The 18,423-nt window shown below is 43.9% G+C and overlaps 1 protein-coding gene across 1 annotated transcript in view; it reads left to right on the top strand.

The window, feature by feature from the left end:
• DSCAM (DS cell adhesion molecule) overlaps window positions 1-18,423 on the top strand; it is a 684,538-nt gene that overhangs the window by 643,468 nt on the left and 22,647 nt on the right. The window contains exons 29-30 of the mRNA XM_068969386.1: window positions 6,333-6,448; window positions 11,321-11,470. Coding sequence (XP_068825487.1) covers window positions 6,333-6,448; window positions 11,321-11,470 — 266 coding nt within the window. The remainder of the gene's footprint in view (window positions 1-6,332; window positions 6,449-11,320; window positions 11,471-18,423) is intronic.

The raw sequence follows: 18,423 nt of genomic DNA, 5'->3' as shown, positions 1-18,423 counted from the left end.
CCCCCTCCAGCAGAGCACCCACCAACTTCTGCTGCAAATGTCTGTTTAGTCTGGCCTCAGAGGCCACAACCTGTCTCATCACTGAGTTAGGAGAAACCAGCACTGTAATTGTTCCACTCATAGCTGTTGAATAGATGAACAACTAGGCGTAACTGAATAAGAGCATGTTCTTAACTGTACAAGCCACTCCAATATTTGCACTGTCTATAATAAAAATTTAAACCAAAAGTAACAGGAGGATAATCAGTGTCTAGGAACCAGGTAAGAAGAATGTCAGGGGAATTCTCTGACAGTCTGGTGGTTAGGAGTCAGCACTTTCACTGCCTGGGGCCTGGGTTTGATCCCTGATGAAGAAACTAAGATCCTGCCAGGAACAACCAAAATGAAAAAAGGAAAAGAAAAACTTCAGGGCCCCGATGGTGACTCTGATATTGTCATTCTAGGGTGACTAATGTAGAAGATAAAAACAATGGGATATAAGATCTCTTCCCAGACCCTACCCCACCACAGTTGGTTTTAACTTCCTCCCTTACCCTTCCATATCAAAGCAGTACTTTTTTATCATTCACAAAGAGACGTGTCCATAGCAGTATCCTGAAGACCTAAGACAGAGGTTGACTACCATTGGCCCATGGATTACATTTCTCACAGACACCTTTGTTTGCCTATGCTTTGTTTTAAAACAATATGAATTGTTAGTAACAGATAATGAAAGACTCAAGGATGACTCTGGAATCTTTGGTGTGAGCAGTTAGATAAACATTGGTGCCATATGCCGAGATTAGGATGATAGATTTGGTGTATGGACCTTTTTAATGTAGGGCAAAGGAAGGGGATAGTGATCAGAATGAAAGGACTTGCATGGATCATGTTGAACTGAGGATGCTTTTTAAGCTTCCAGTAAAGCTGGTAGCACCAATCTGGAGCTCAGAGTAGAGCTCAGAGATTCAAATGGCCTATAAAATGTCTCCTTCATCTGTCTAATCCCATCACACTAGATCAAACTTGCATGAGAAGATTATGAAAAGCTGTATGAAGTGTCTTGGGCCCAAGCTTTTGTGCAAGCCCGTCCTTGCTGGCTAGTGGTCACAGGGAAGGCTGCCAGACACGTGTGCACTTGTGCTGAGCAGATCTGACAAAACATCTGGAGAACAAGCCAGAGTCATTTGGTTTATAATAATTATCTAATACAGTGAGTTATAATGCAGTCTTACAAATATGAAATTGTTGATGACATTTAAAAATCAAGACATTTCACACAAAACTATGGCTTTCTGGCTTCTCTTGGAAGTGCTCTGACCACACTTGACACAGCCTCAATGACCACGGCTGTCTGCACCTGCCTTTGATGCCCCTTTAGAGTGGGTGTGATCTGCTCAACCCAGGGGCCCGTCCCTGTCTCCAGCCCAGTCCACCTCACTGATCTGTGCCCTAGCCTGGTGCTTGCAGCTGTGTGTCCTCCCAGATAGCTTCTGGCCGCTTCCCTCATCATCTCCTAGACCATCGACCTTGCCCAAAGCCCAGGTCCCTAGGGGGAGGTCTGCATTTCCTGACAAGTGCAACATTTGTTCCGTTAGCGTGATGTGGTGTTGGCTTCTCCTCTGTGTTCTCTCCCTCATGAATTCCAGGTAAGACGTCAGAGAACATCTTTTTCCTTCTTTGTTAATAGGGGCAGTTACCACGAAGGAAAGACCACCTGTTGATAAGAACAGGAATCAGTAATGATATTAGCAGGTGACAGTTGCCAACATGAAATTAGGAACATTAAAACTAGTAATTACTCCCACTTAAGATATTTAAGGTAGTTTTCTCCCAAAGGATGAAAGTGATTGAAAAGGAGGAGAATTTCCAAGCTCCTCACATAGGTGGATTTTTATGGGATTAATTTAGAAGTAAAAGCAATGAGGGAGGGGATATATATATATATATATATATATATATAAAATTATGACTGATTTTTGTAGTCACACAGCAGAAACCAACACAACTAAAGCAATTATCACCCAATTAAAAAAATTAAAAAAGAAACATTCAATAATAAATGATTGAACCAGAGCACACAGCAGAAACCAACACAACTAAAGCAATTATCACCCAATTAAAAAAATTAAAAAAGAAACGTTCAATAATAAATGATTGAACCAGAGGACCAGAATATATTTCATCGTGGCTCATCTTGGGGGAAAAAGAAACAAACAATCAATCATTCTAGGCCAAGTGCCTGTATCCAGAACTTATTTATATTTTATGTAGATGTATCACAGCCTATCTGATTTTTCTCGGACAATAGTTATTGAAACACATGTTTATGAATTAAATGGAAATAATACATTGGTTGATAAATCAAAAAAAACAATGTTTTATTCTTGAAGGGTCAATTTAACCTAAGGTTGGCAGGTTAACAGGTCAAGCAACAAAAGACCTTGTCCCCTGCCTGGTCAGGTTAGGGCCAACCACGCTCCATTTGTGGCCCTGGAAGTCTAGGAAGGTCAGGTCCATTGGCACAGAGAAGCCTGCAGAATCGCTGTCCCCTGTCTTCACCACTTCTTTCTCTCAGAAGGTGAGGACTGAGAAGCCTGGGACATAGAATCACAGACCTAAGTTCTAGATGCTGCCACTGGCTGGTTTTGTGCCCTGCTTCTCTCATCTGAAAACAACTGTTGGAATCAGTTCCTAGCTGTATCATCCTGTGATCTAGGTGAATGCACATTTACCGTCCATTCACACTCCTTAAGGAAGGATCTACAGATTTCAGTGACGCCGGCTGTCCCAGAGCCAGGCAAGTGCAACTGCACGACAAACACAGACAACCTGGACCCCACTCTGGGGGAACCCCTGCCCCCACATGCTGCCACCTGCCATTGCTGGTTCGCATGCCTCTGGACCTTCATCCATGTCGCCCAAGCAAGTCACCTGGTAGAGGAAAGAGAAGGGAGAGGTCACCCACCGTGCACAGATAGAAAGGGTTTTCCTTTTCTAGGACGAGGCAAGAAAAATGTTTTTCAAGCATACCAGCCTTCTCAAAGGTGAGACTGGCTTGCCTTAAGGCACTAAGTAACACGTAGTTAGTGTCCGGAGACCAATATTAATAAGAAAGCTACTTGTGAGCAGTGAAGGTTTCAGATTGAGAGTTCAAGTTAGTTTAGTTTTTTCATGTTTGTATGTTTATTTGTTGTTGTTCAGTCACTAAGTCATGTCTGACTCTTTGCAACCCCATAAACTGCAGCACGCTAGGCTCCCATGTCCTTCACTATCTCCTGAAGTTTGCTCAAACTCATGTCCATTGAGCTGGTGATGCAATGTAACCGTCTTATCCTCTGCTGCCCCCTTCTCCTCCTGCCCTCAATCTTTCCCAGCATCAGGATCTTTTCCAATGAGTTGGCTCTTCACATCGGGTTGCTAAAGTATTGGAGCTTCAGCTTCAGCAACAGTGAAAATGCTCACCCAGCTATTACAATGAGATATATCCTGATATCTTTACAGTTACTTTATACTTATGGAACGCTCCATATCAAATTTTTGGGAGGAAGGGATTTGCTATGCAAACATTGTCATTAGGTTTTTTTTTTTTTCCCAAAGCTTAAGAAAATATTGACTTTATGAAGTTGTAGCAATTGCACATAATTTATTGGCTGAGCCCAGAAATACCATCCACCAGGAACCAGCTTCAGCCCTCTGTCACTTTAATCAGACAGCCAGATGGCAAATGGATGGCAGATGATTATATTTCAATAATAACTAGCTAATATATTTAGCACAATCCCATATCATATAAAACAGGCAATTTTGCTTCCACCGTAAAAACATTCAGATCTTTTTTCAGATTACAAATGAAGTTTCTTTAATTAGCTTTTTTTAAAAAAAGGTTTGCTGCTATTCTAATGACCATTTGTTATAGCTTAGGGAAATCAACCTTCATGTAACAATAGATCCTAGAATATGGCAGCACAGATTAAGATAAAGAAGCAACTTGCTTGAGATCTAATAACCTTTTTAGATTGAGGAGGATGTTATTGGCTGTAAAGTACAGGCTTCTGAAGGTGTGACTCAGCTCCCATTGTGTCCAAGCATTATTCATTCAACAACCTTCAACAAATATTAATTGAGCACCTACTTCAGTCACATACTGTCCCAAGTTTCACGGCTATACAGGGGACAGAAGAGAAGAAAATGCCCTTTAGGAAGCTTATAGTGCATTGGCAGAGACATCTTATAAATAACTCATTCAAACACCTGCTAGGAAGTTGTAAGTGCTGAGGAGACAAAATCAAGTGGAGAATGGGGAGTTCCCACAGCGGGGCCAGCTGGCTCCTCTGAAAAGCTGGACGGAGAGGGGCACTACCCGCCTTTGGGCCAGGGGAATGTGTCCCAGCAAAGGAAACAGCAAGCGCAAAGGGAGGAGGGACAATTAGACTTTGAATCTTAAGGTTTATGGGGCCATTTTCCCATCTTCCTGCCACAAGGCTTGGCAGCTTAGTCTTGCGGTGAAGGGGCATTCACCTCCTGCTTTGATTGTCCATGTTCACAAAGTTCAGTCATATTCTAAGCCCTTGTGCCAATTGCAGTGGACCACAGCAGTGATGTCACTGACTTCCTGTGTCAAGCAGACCCCTCGTTGTTAAGTATAGCTGTGCGGATTCCTAGCTGTTCATTGAGCAGCCGCTGACTGCCTCATCACTATTCATGAGGAGCAGAAGAAACTAGCTCGCACTTCTATTTTTGGTGCAAGGACAAGCTCTGGTCCCTCGTGAAGTTTCAAAACAGATCTCAGATATTCACAGAGGAGGAGTTCCCCATATGTTTTTGTGGAAATAGAGCTTATCTGACGTAACCACAGACCCCCGAGTCACCAATGCTCTTCATTTTGTACAAGGATCTGAATCTTTGCTTTAAATACACACACAAATAAAGTGAGAACTTGGTTAAGTAAATGATTTAAAACCGTTTATAGACCATGCGAAAAATTCAGGCCAAAACATTTGAATTTGGGCTCTGCGTAATTAGCATGGTCTAGCTACATAACCCAGTTACTCATCTGAAGAGGAAAAAAATCTGGTTCAAGATCAAGTCCTAGGAGGGCTGCTGCCCCTTTCAAAGCGGCTGTTTTCATGCGCTGTTTTGTTTACACCCAAAGGAAGAAAGAGCCATTGTAAAATATTCAGAATATTAACATGGACCTCTGAATGCAAACATGTAAAGGGCTTCTTGAGTGAATTTGACCTTCGGATTATTAACATTCATCAACCACATGGTTCAAGAGCGGATGAGTCCTCACGGTCGAGGAAGAATCTGGGACTCCTGGTGAATGGTTGGTTGAAGCTAAAAGCATTTGAGATTTCAGTACAGATGCACCTTTATTGTCCCCTATTATGTGTAATTAACAGCGGGTAAACCATCAAGAGTGTGCCAAGCACCACAAATCTCTCAAAACAGAATTTGGCAGTAAATGAGCTAGATTTAGGGACACCATAGATTATCACATTGATTTAATTATCTGACTGGTTGCTGCTTTCTGGAGGGTATTTCAGAATATATTTTTAAATCTACTTGATCCTTATAATTCTGTAAAGATTGAACAACAATTTTTCTAATGTGGATTGCTAATTAAAGCTTTTATTGACTTTTTTGTATTTTTGTCCAACATGCAGATTTTTTTTTTTTTTTTTTTACTATGAGCTGTAACTGAACTTGATTATACCATGCAGCTTTACTACCTATTTTCATTTACTTTTAGAAGACAGCTCACTCTAAGAGCAATTTTCTGGTACACAAATTTTGAGATAAATTCTTATAGTAATTGCTTTTTTTTTCCTCTTCTAAAATGTAATTGGATTCAGAAAACTAAACTATTGTCAGGAAAGCTAACAAGGTTTATGATTTGTTACTAGAACAAAAAAAAAAAAAGTGACTCCAGGTAGAAAACAAATTTACCAGTAAAACCCCATCCAGGGAATAACCAGTACACATGTTTTCCGCCTTGCCATCTTTAGAATATTTCATGTCTAACCAATGAAAATGCTGTTGATTTAAGAATGTTTCTGTATGTATATTTTGTTTGGTTTTTACACAAGAAATGGGAAATTCCAAAGTAAGTTTCTACTGATAGTTGTAGAATCAACCTCTACTGACAGTTGATATTTTCTGAACCTCACAACTGACTTCTGAAACTTAATATTAATAAATATCATTTGCATGAAGGAGAAAAAACCATCATGTGCTCCTTTCCCTCCCCTCCCCACCAGCATTCACATAATTAGATAATAAGTCTAGTTGGTGTACCTAATGTAACACTGAACAAATTCATTAATGTGTCCCCCTTATTTTATTCCCAGTAAAAATACCCGGACTTCAGACACCTTGAGCAAGCAGCAGCAAACCCTGAGGATGCATATTGACATACCCAGGGCTCAGCTCTTGATTGAAGAGAGAGACACAATGGAGACCATTGGTAAGGTGTCCTGTTTGCCGCTTTGCACAATGTGGCTGCTACAGCCATGCCCTCTCTGCCTAAACCCTGAGCCACTGAAAATACTAAATATGGGAACATCTTGAATGTTACATGAGCAAACAAGTTAGAAGATAGACAACTGTTATTGAGAATAATAAGTACCAGCAAATATGGGGGAAATGAACTTAGATAAACCACAGAGTTCACCTGAGAGAACCCTAACTCTGACCCAAGTTGGATCTTTCCTTGAGAGGCTGTCAGTGCCACTCCAAAGAAACAACATCTGTAATCAAGCAAGCCACGACAGGCTGCACACCAAGACCCCATCTTGGAAACCCACTTTGTGAGCTCCTCCTCAACTCCGCTAAGGACTTTATTAAAGAAAACGTTTAAATTCTGCAAATGTCTTCGCACAGGGTGTCTTTCTCCATCCCTTGGCACACCATAGATATCCTGTGATGGTCTCTTTCTCGTGGATTTGGGAAAGTCCCAGTTCCCCCATTCAATGATCACAAACAGACACCTGCAGAACTTCAGCCCCTGTCTGCCCTGAACCCAGATGTCTCGACTCCTTCTGGCCTTTTTCTACTCTAAGTCCTCTGTCCACACAGCCTGCTTAGATGGTTCTATTTATTCCAGAATCAGACACCTCATATTTCCATTGCTGCAATGATCAGAAGAATAGCCAACATTTATTAAGAGCTCGCTGGGCTTCCCTGGTGGCTCAGTGGTAAAGAATCCCCAGTTTCAATCCCTGAGTTGGGAAGATCCCCTGGAAAAGGAAATGGCAACACACTCCAGTATTCTTGCCTGGAAAATTCCATGACCAGAGGAGCCTGGCAGGCTACAGTCCATGGGGTCACAAAAGAGTTGGACACAACTAAGCATACAGAGGGAACAGGGAAATATGGGCAAACAAGTCGAGCCCCTGATCTTGCCCCTAGAGTCTCCCTAAACACATGAGGCTCCCTTCTGAAGTTCACTAGTTAGGTCCTTGTGTCACTCAGACGTGTCTGACTCTTTGCAACCCTATGGGCTGTAGCCCACCAGGCTCCTCTGTCCATGGGATTCTCGAGGCAAGAATACTGGAGTGGGTTGCCTTGGTCCTTGCTGCTAAGTCTGCTAAGTCGCTTCAGTCGTTTCTGACTCTGTGCGACCCCATAGACAGCAGCCCACCAGGCTCCACCATCCCTGGGATTCTCCAGGCAAGAACGCTGGAGTGGGTTGCCATTTCCTTCTCCAATGCATGAAAGTGAAAAGTGAAAGTGAAGTCGCTCAGCCGTGTCTGACTCTTAGTGACCGCATGGACTGCAGCCTACCAGGCTCCTCCGTCCATGGGATTTTCCAGGCAAAAGTACTGGAGTGGGGTGCCATTGTCCTTAGAGCATCCCAATTATACTGGGTTGTTTAAATATGGCTATTAAATCCTTGGGCTTCCCAGGTGGTGCTAGTGGTAAAGAATCCGCCTGCCAGTGCAGGAGACACAGGAGATGTGGGTTCGATCCCTGTGTTGGGAAGATCCCCTGGAGAAGGAAATGGCAGCCCACTCCAGTATTCTTGCCTGGGAAATCCCATGGACAGAGGAGCCTGGTGGGCTACAGTCCATGGGGTCACAGAGAGTTGAACATGGCTCGGTCACTAAACAACAATAAGAATAACTAAGATCTCTTTAAACATCTCATCCTTCATATGTACTTTATGTGCATTATTTAACTCATTCCTCTCAATGCGCATAGGTAAACTCCTTAGGAACAGGGGGGTTGAGAAGTTCTGTAGCTTGAAGGTCACACAGACAGGAGCAGAACCAGAGCAGAGCCCCTCCTGGCCCCCTGCCTCACCTTCAATGGGTGTCACCTGCTTCCATATCAACAAGGCTACCTCCCAGAACCCCTCGCCTTAGAAATATGACTGGACCCCCCTGGCATCCATGGAAACAGACTCTGCGGCAAGTTTCCTAGGTTGCCCCTTTTCAAACTTCACTCTGTGTTTGTTCTGGAAGATGTTTGTTGGCATTCCATCCCAGGACAACCCTTCTCTGTGGTTTGACTAAAGCGACCCACCTCCTGGCATGGACCCTTGATCCCTCCTGCCAGGAAGACAGTTTTAACAGGCCAGAACCCTCCAGAGCCCCTTGTCCCCACCCTGCCCTGTATTGTCTCTAATAGAAGAGCAGAAATATCTAACCTCGTGGCTCCTAATTCTGAGGCCTGGGCTGCTGTTGCTGGATTCAAGGTTGCTTCAGGCATAACAGCACTTAGCACAGCTTGGTCAAGTCCAAGGTGGTGGCCCTCAATCAAATACTGCCATGCTGTCTGAGGACCCATCCTGAAGTACCTGAGATTTCATCCGTTGGCTCAGATCAGGCAAGGCTCCGTGTGTGGCTTCTCATGACCTTTCCTATATGGAATCTCTTTTATCAAACCTAGGGAATTGAGCTCTAAAACTAAGATTTCCTTAAAATAGATAATTAACAAGGGCCTACTATATAGCACAGGCAACTGTTCATAACTCTGTAATTACCCTCACAGGAAAAGAATCTGAAAAGGAGTAGATATGTGTATATAAGTGAATCACTTTGCTGTACACCTGAAGCTAGCTATTATAAATCAACTATACTCCAAGATAAAATAAAAATTAAATTTAAGGCAAATCCCTAAGATTTCCTTTCAAACATCAGTTCAGAAATGAAACTGTAACTCCTTTGACTTTATAATACAATTATGACATTTGCTAACTATTCCTCACTAGACTTAATAATTCTACCTCCGGCTGATAAAATAGGTCACTGGGCGGATCCTGGGAGTGGTGTGTCACCTCCCAGTAGCTGGTCACTGCCGACCCAACAGCAGAGAAAAGTCTGCCTGTCGCTTCTGTACACAGCAACGACCCTTCGCCTGAGATGCACCAAAATTGTGGCAGGATCATCCATCACCAAGAGTCGTTTACCTCCCAGTGGCACCTGACAGTTGGTCGATGGCATTTTCTAATTATTGGGGATGTAGAGACGTGATGCTTTCAAACGCTCTGGGCTCTGCCTACAAGGATCTGATATGGGAGTGCCATTAATTTCTAGCTGGAATGGATGGCCAACCTCAAAAACAGACAGGCAGTTGAAATGCCCCATCAAAACTGCACACCCAGCCCCGCAGGTCCTCTGTGTGATCTTAGCAGGTCTGCGTGCTAGAAGCCACAGCACAGTGTTGGGGATCTAAACAGAGGTAGGTGTGGGGCCTCTGGTGCCAGTCCAGTCGTAAGAACCTGTCTCCGGGGGAAGGCAGCCTGTTAGAGGGTGGAGGGGTGGCTGCTGAGTCCTGGCTCCCGTTGCAGCACCAGCCTGGCTACACCACACGCTGGGTGCCACCAACCTCCTGGCAGTCCTTCCTATGTTTTTCTGCCAAGAAATCTTATTCTGACTTCAAGAGGTTTTCCTCTCCTGCCAGAGCCTGAGTAATTTGATTTTTGTAAGGCTCATTCTGTTCAGAGCCTTTTTTGGACACAGACGTCTAGCTGTGTTGTTTATGACTTTCCCATTACCATTCCATGTCAAGGCTGCTGCGACGTGGTCCTGGCTGACTGATAAATGCATATGAACATCACCCCAGCCCGCGGTACCTGAAAATGTATGAAAAATCCAAATACCCTAGTCAAAGTATCCCTTGAAGTCAAAAAAACTCAGGAAAACGAGAAAATTATTACCACAACAAAGTAATGAAAATCTGAGACAGACCACCAGTGACACACATCCTGACCACCTGCCCCTCCTCCCAAGGCATGAAATGCTCTGAATCCATCTGTGTCCGGGCTTCCCTAACCTTCAAGTGTCTGAACCAGTAGGATCTGGGAAGTGAGTCATTTTGAGAAGTCAATTACAGAATGCGTGAGAGTCCCTGGAGCTCGGGAGAAGTGGGAAGGCAAGGCATATTCCCCAGAACAGTTAAAATCAAGGAATCAGGACACCGAGAAGACTGGCCCTTCTCTTCCCCCTCCCCACACCCATCCTGAACATTCACCATCACCCCCGGACAGACCACCACAGAGCACTTTTTCTTGTACCACAAACAGAGCTTATTTACAATAGCAGCCCCATTCCTCTGCAATACTGACAAGGCTGGTGGTGTCTCAGGTGAGCTTTTGACAAACACATAAACCCCAAACTCTGTTAAGTGGACAGCCACCCAATAGGCATCCCCAGATCAGTGTGTGCTTAATGAGAAGAAACCAGGAGAGAAAGGAAGCCTTTCTCCATGGTCATTCTCTTTAAGACATGCTCCTTAAAGTAGGAAAACCTATTTTTTGCATCCTAGAGTCATTGTAATTCAGTGCTTGAATATTTTTTTGTTTTTGCTGGTTGAGATGAGGTTCTTGTTGCTGTTGCTATTAACAATAAAGTGGAATCTGGGGAGGGGGTGCAGCGGGGAATGGTACAGATGAGCCTATTTCCAGGGAAGGAGTAGAGAGGCAGGCATAAAGAACAGATATGTAGACACAGAGTCGGGAAGGGGAGGGTGGGACAGACTGGGAGAGCAGGATTGACATACACACACTGCCAAGTGTAAAATAGACAGCTAGTAGGAGCCTGCTGTGTAGCACGGGAAGCTCAGCTCGCTGCTCTGTGATGACCCAGAGGGGTGGGATGGGGTGATGGGACGGAGGTCCAAGAGGGAAGAGATATATGTATACATGTAGCTTCACTTCACTGTATGCTTCACGGTACAGCAGAACCTAACAACATTGTAAAGAATTTATACTTCCATAAAAATTTTAAAATTAAAAAAAAATAATAATAATGCAAGTACGAAGGAGAGAGGTGGCCAGGAAGTCCCTGACTGGGGATAACCGTGTCTGATTTCCTGTATCTCCACTGTTCTGCAGACGATCGCTCCACAGTCCTGTTGACGGATGCTGACTTCGGAGAGGCGGCGAAACAGAAGTCCCTGACAGTGACGCACACGGTCCATTACCAATCGGTGTCGCAGGCCACGGGGCCCTTAGTGGATGTTTCAGATGCTCGGCCAGGAACAAGTGAGTGGGTCAAACATCATTTAAACCGTGTAGGTGTGGTCAGTGCTGAGAAGGCATCCGTGGTCCATCCCTATGCAGTAAAGCGTGGGGCTTCTTAATTCTCTGCCTAACAAACAGATATGTGTAATGATGTCTTTGACTGGGAGACTGAGTTGTATTGTTTGATCTTAGCTGTCATTAAAATTGTGTCGGCTGAGGGACTTCCCTTGTGGTCCAGGGGTTAAGACTATGCATTCCAGTGCAGGGGTGCAGATGTGATTCCTGGTCGGGGAGCTAAGATTCTACATGCCTTGTGGCTAAATATCCAAAATATAAAACAGAAGCAATAATGTAACAGACTTAACAAAAGCTTTAAAAATGCTCCAAATCAAGGAAATCTTTAAAAAGTTATATCAACTAAAGCCAGCAACTCTTGGTTTACTATGAAAGTGTTAGTAATTTCAGGTCAACTTATTAATTTTTTTTTTTAATTTAGACAACACAGGGAAAGAAGAAATTGGCTAACCTTAGTGAGCATCTACTCTGTGCTGGGGTTTGGATAAAAAGATTGATGTCATATTTTTATCTTTACAACAACCCTGCAAGGTAGCTACTTACACAGCAGCTCTCAGAGCCCCCATTTTATGAGTGAGGAAACAGCCCCAAATTGTACACATACTGTGTAGCAAAACCCAGATTGAGCTGTGGGTCTGTCTGTCCTCCAAGCTTACGCTTTTCTCCTGAACCACTGTTTGAAAAAAACATAATTCTGTTTAATCTAGGGATTGTGTTTGGTTTAATTATTAATATTTGACTTCATGTTATATGGAAATTAATTATTGCAATGAAATTAAATCCCCTAATATGTATCTAAAGCTTATTAATTAGATATTCTGGTTCCTTCATAATTGAAATTGTTTGGATGCCCCGATTACTATCTTTGCAGAAGCTTTGATGTCTAGCTTTTAAATCATTAATCACTCTCTTTGCAGAAATTTACATTCTCCAAGTAGAGTGCTATAATTAGAAAAATAAACATTACAATGTAAAAAGCTATTTTTTATAATGTCTGACTTGTAAAGCATTTGTGAAATGTACTGAGCTTCATGAAGCAAACTGGTTGATTCCTAAATAACATCACACTATGCAGGAAAACAGTGCTAGCAGTTACTAAAATTCACTTGAAAAAAATGTTTTCAAGAACATTCTAGAAGAGTCTTTGATTCCTCCTCTCTATGTCACCTCACATCCTTCCTTCTCTGATGATATGAGTACTTTCTGAAGACATAAGTGAGGATCAGCTTTGTGAATAAATATTTAGGACTAAGAGACTTGCTTTTAAAAATTGCTCTTGTGTCCTTGACATTCTCCCCAGCTACAAACTTTTCCATCACAATCCTCCCTAGCCTGCTTCTGGTGACTTCAGGACCCTACACTACATGGACAGCTTTCTGAACCACTTCAGTCAGTTCAGTTGCTCAGTCGTGTACAACTCTTTGTGACTCCATGGACTGTAGCATGCCAGGCCTCCTTGTCCATCACCAACTCCCAGAGTTTACTTAAACTCATGTCCATTGAGTCGGTGATGCCATCCAACAATCTCATCCTCTGCCCTCAATCTTTCCCAGCATCAGGGTCTTTTCCGATGGGTCAGTTCTTCATACCAGGTAAAAGTATTGGAGTTTCAGCTTCAGCATTAGTTCTTCCAATGAATATTCAGGACTGATTTCCTTTAGGATGGACTGGTTGGATCTCCTTGCTGTCCAAGGGACTCTCAAGAGCCCTCTCCAATACCACAGTTCAAAAGCATCAATTCTTTGACACTCAGCTTTCTTTATAGTCCAATTCTCATATCCATACATGACTACTAGAAAAACCAGTAGTCTAGGTTTGACTAGACAGACCTTTGTTGGCAAAGTAATGCCTCTACTTTTTAATATGCTGTCTAGGTTGGGCATAACTTTTCTTCCAAGGAGCAAGCATCTTTTAATTTCATGGCTGCAGTCACCATCTGCAGTGATTCTAGAACCCCCAAAAATAAAGTCTCCTACTGTTTCCATTGTTTCCCATCTAGTTGCCATGAAGTGATGAGACCAAATGCCGTGATCTTAGTTTTCTGAATGTTGAGTTTTAAGCCAGCTTTTTCACTCTCCTCTTTCACTTTCATCAAGAGGCTCTTTAGTTCTTCTACACTTTCTGCCATAAGGGTGGTGTCATCTGCATATCTGAGGTTATTGATATTTCTCTGGTGATCTTGATTCCAGCTTGTGTTTCATCCAGCCCAGTATGTCTCATGATGTAATCGGCATGTAAGTTAAATAAGCAGGGTGACAATATACAGCCTTGATGGACTCCTTTCCCAATTTGGAACCAGTCTGTTGTTCCATGTCCAGTTCTAACTGTTGTTTCTTGGCCTGTGTACAGGTTTCTCAAGAGGCAGGTCAGGTGGTCTGGTATTCCCATCTCTTGAAGAATTTTCCACAGTTTCTTGTGATCCACACAGTCAAAGGCTTTGGCATAGTCAACAAAGCAGAAATAGATGTTTTTCTGGAACTCCCTTGCTTTTTCCATGATCCAGCAGATGTTGGCAATTTGATCTCTGGTTCTTCTGCCTTTTCTAAGGTTTTTCAACTTAGGGCTGTTCAACCCCAGAAAGGTTGTAGACCCCAGGGACTTCCATTCGTGGATCCCTGGCCTCAGCAAGCCCTTGTTATGGAGACCTGAGGAGGAGGGTAGGAAAGAGGGAGGGGACACAGGACGCTGCCCCAGGACATGGCTCCCAGTCTTCCGTATGCATCTGAATGACCCCGGGTGCCGGTTTAAAATACTCATTCCAGGCCTCCACCCCCAGGGATTCTCAGCTGCTTTGTCTAGGGTGGAGCCAGGGACTCGACATTATAACAACCACTCTGGGAGATTCTGATGCTGATTGTCTGGACTGATTCTTGAGAAACACTTCCCCACGTGTTAGACGTGAACCTGGAGTGCAGAGGAGGTATCTACCACGGCTCTGTGGTGCAGGAGCCCCAAGCCTGCCAGGCTCGTGGCACAGCATCCTCCCTGCTCACCAGGAGAAAAGAACCAGCATTTCCAGCTCCCTGTCAGTGCTCAACTGGCAGAGATGCACAAGGGCTAGGCATCAAAGGTTACGACCGGAGAGGAGGACAGTGCAACTAAAGCACAGGGGGCCTGCTAGCTGCTCAGTCGGCCCGAGAGGAGGGAAGGCTGACCTGGCAGCTTTCAGAATATCCACACAGACCTGCATCGGAGGCACTAGCAGACGCTCCACCAAGTGAGAGGGCAGTGGCAGGCGAGAGGCTGGTGGAAGGGGCGACGTGGAAGCTGGTGGAAGGGGCACAGTGGTGTCTCTCATGGCCTCATGGCTTTCACGGTATAGGCACAGTGAGGGAGCATTAAGGATTCCTTCATTCAACTCAGAAGAATTTATGAAGATGTTAGTTACTTCACATGTGGGCCAGTGCTCAGGGATGGGGGTGGATCGCAAGGTACAGAAAGACTTTCACTTCCTCTGAGTGGAGGAAGTCAATGTGAAACAAGGAATGAAAGCATTTTTCATTTATCAGTAAGTCTTCCTCAGTGATCAATGCAAAGAACCAGAGGAAAACAATAGAATGGGAAAGACTAGAGATCACTTCAAGAAAATCAGAGGTACCAAGGGAACATTTCATGTGAAGATGGGCACAATAAAGGACAGAAATGGTATGGACCTAACAGAAGCAGAAGATATTAAGAAGAGGTGGCAAGAATACACAGAATTATACAAAAAAGATCATCACGACCCAGATAACCACGATGGTGGGATCATTTACCTAGAGCCAGACATCCTGGAATGTGAAGTGTAGTGGGCCTTAGGAAGCATCACTACGAACAAAGCTAGTGGAGGTAATGGATTTCCAGTTGAGCTACTTCAAATCCTAAAAGATGATGCTGTGAAAGTGCTGCACTCAATATGCCAGCAAATTTGGAAAACTCAGCAGTGGCCACAGGACTGGAAAAGGTCAGTTTTCATTCCAATCCCAAAGAAAGGAAATGCCAAAGAATGCTCAAACTACCGCACAATTGCACTCATTTCACATGCTAGTAAAGTAATGCTCGAAATTCTCCAAGCCAGGCTTCAGCAATACGTGAGCCGTGAACTTTCAGATGTTCAAGCCAGATTTAGGAAAGGCAGAGAAACCAGAGATCAAATTTCTAACATCTGTTGGATCATTGACAAAGCAAGAGAGTTCCAGAAAAACATCTACTTCTTTGTTGACTATGCCAAAGCCTTTGACTGTGTGGATCACAATAAACTGTGGAAAATTCTGAAAGAGATGGGAATACCAGACCACCTGACCTGCCTCTTGAGAAACCTGTATGCAGGCCAAGAAACAACAGTTAGAACTGGACATGGAACAACAGACTGGTTCCAGATTGGGAAAGGAGTCTGTCAAGGCTGTATATTGTCACCCTGCTTATTTAACTCACATGCAGAGTACATCATGAGACATACTGGGCTGGATGAAACACAAGCTGGAATCAAGATCACCAGAGAAATATCAATAACCTCAGATATGGCAGAAAGTAAAGAGGAACTAAAGAGCCTCTTGATGAAAGTGAAAGAGGAGAGTGAAAAAGCTGGCTTAAAACTCAACATTCAGAAAACTAAGATCATGGCATCTGGTCCCATCAATTTGTGGCAACTAGATGGGAAACGATGGAAATAGTGGGAGACTTTATTTTTGGGGGTTCTAGAATCACTGCAGATGGTGACTGCAGCCATGAAATTAAAAGACGCTTGCTCCTTGGAAGGAAAGTTATGCCCAACCTAGACAGCATATTAAAAAGCAGAGGCATTACTTTGCCAACAAAGGTCCCTCTAGTCAAAGCTATGGTTTTTCCAGTAGTCATATATGGATATGAGAGTTGGACTATAAAGAAAGCTGAGTGTCCAAGAATTGATGCTTTTGAACTGTGGTGTTGGAGAAGGCTCTTGAGAGTTTCTTGGACTGCAAGGAGATCCAACCAGTCCATCCTAAAGAAAATCAGTCCTGAATATTCATTGGAAGGACTGATGCTGAAGCTGAAACTCTAATGCTTTTCCCTGGTGTGAAGAACTGACTCATGGGAAAAGACCCTGATGCTGGGAAAGATTGAAGACAGGAAGAGACGGAGAAGACAGAGGATGCGATGGTTGGATGGCATCACCAACTCAATGGACATGAGTTTGAGCAAGCTCCGAGAGTTGGTGATGGACAGGGAGGCCTGGTGTGCTGCAGTCCATCGGGTCACAAAGAGTTAGACACAACTAAGCGACTAAACTGAACTGAACTCAGCAAGGAAAAATTAGAACAGCATGATGGGATGATGAGTCAGCAGTGGGATTATGGGGAGCAGGCAGGACTTGCAGTTAGAAGTGTTTCTGTGTACACAGTCACATCCTCCCTCCACTCCCAACCCCCAGGGTCAGGACGCTTTGTGGATACTTAATGGTGATTGCAGCCATGAAATTAAAAGATGCTTATTCCTTTGAAGGAAAGTTATGACCAACCTAGATAGCATATTAAAAAAGCAGAGCTATTACTTTGCCAACAAAGGTCCGTCTAGTCAAGGCTATGGTTTTTCCAGTGGTCATGTATGGATGTGAAAGTTGGACTGTGAAGCAAGCTGACCGCCGAAGAATTGATGCTTTTGAACTGTGGTGTTGGAGAAGACTCTTGAGAGTCCCTTGGACTGCAAGGAGATCCAACCAATCCATTCTGAAGGAGATCAACCCTGGGTGTTCATTGGAAGGACTGATGTTAAAGCTGAAACTCCAGTACTTTGGCCACCTCATGTGAAGAGTTGACTCATTGGAAAAGATTCTGATGCTGGGAGGGATTGGGGGCAGGAGTAGAAGGGGATGACAGAGGATGAAATGACTAGATAGCATCACCGACTCGATGGACATGAGTCTGAGTAAACTCCAAGAGTTGGTGATGGACAGGGAGGCCTGGCGTGCTGCAATTCATGGGGTCACAAAGAATCAGACACGACTCAGCGACTGAACTGAACTGAACTGAAGGTAGCTCGAATGGTAAAGAATCTACCTGCAATGCAGGAGACCTGGGCTCGATCCCTGGGTTGGGGAGATTCCCTGGTGAAGGACATGACATTCCACTCCAGTAGTCTTGCCTGGAGAATTCCATGGACAGAGGAGCCTGGGAGGCTACAGTCCCTAGAGTCACAACTGAACAAGTAACACTTTCTTTTTCTCCAAAGTTCTCATTACTTTGGGAAACCTGAATACACTTTTTTACTTACAAGAGTGCAAGGGTACAAAGATGTGTGATCACTGTAAGATATCACCCAGGTTTGTTTTGTCATATTTACCTGGATATCATGCATCCATTGCCACTCATTCTTTCATGCAAAGAGTATTCACCAAGCAGCCCAGGCACATGCAGGGCTGGACTGGTAGTCAAATAAGACATGTCCCCCTGCACCCCTCACCTCTGTCTCCCCTAGTTACTACCAGTCGATGCCTTTCTGCATTCCTGGCATTCTCCAGCATCTTATGCTGTTGTTTTTGTTCCATCACTAAGTTGTGTCACAATTCTTTGTGACCCCACGGATGGCAACAACCTAGGCTCCCCTATCCAACATCTAGTTCTGTGATTTTTCATGGCTATTTCCTGTCAAGTTCTCTAAAGTGAATTTCTAGTCTTCCTGGTCCACCTACCAAATTTCCCACCATCATCTTCATTAGACAGGATGTTCTCCATCCGTGGTCAAGTGTTTGTCCCTCAGGAATCATGGGTTTAGTCACAGGTTGGTTGATTCCTCCCACATGCCTGCAGTTCACTAGCTGGTTAATCTCACTCACATCTCTCGACAGTGTTGATGGTGGGTGAGGTCATCACCCCAGTCCCAGAGAGGAAGGCAGTGGGCACTTGATGAGGTCACAGCCCTCAAGGAGTAATGCTGGACCAGTC

The sequence above is a fragment of the Capricornis sumatraensis genome, chromosome 1 (genome assembly GCF_032405125.1).
Source record: "Capricornis sumatraensis isolate serow.1 chromosome 1, serow.2, whole genome shotgun sequence".
NCBI lineage: Eukaryota > Metazoa > Chordata > Mammalia > Artiodactyla > Bovidae > Capricornis > Capricornis sumatraensis.
The sequence above is the reverse complement of the archived record's forward strand: the minus strand, read 5'-3'. Positions and strand labels throughout refer to the sequence as shown.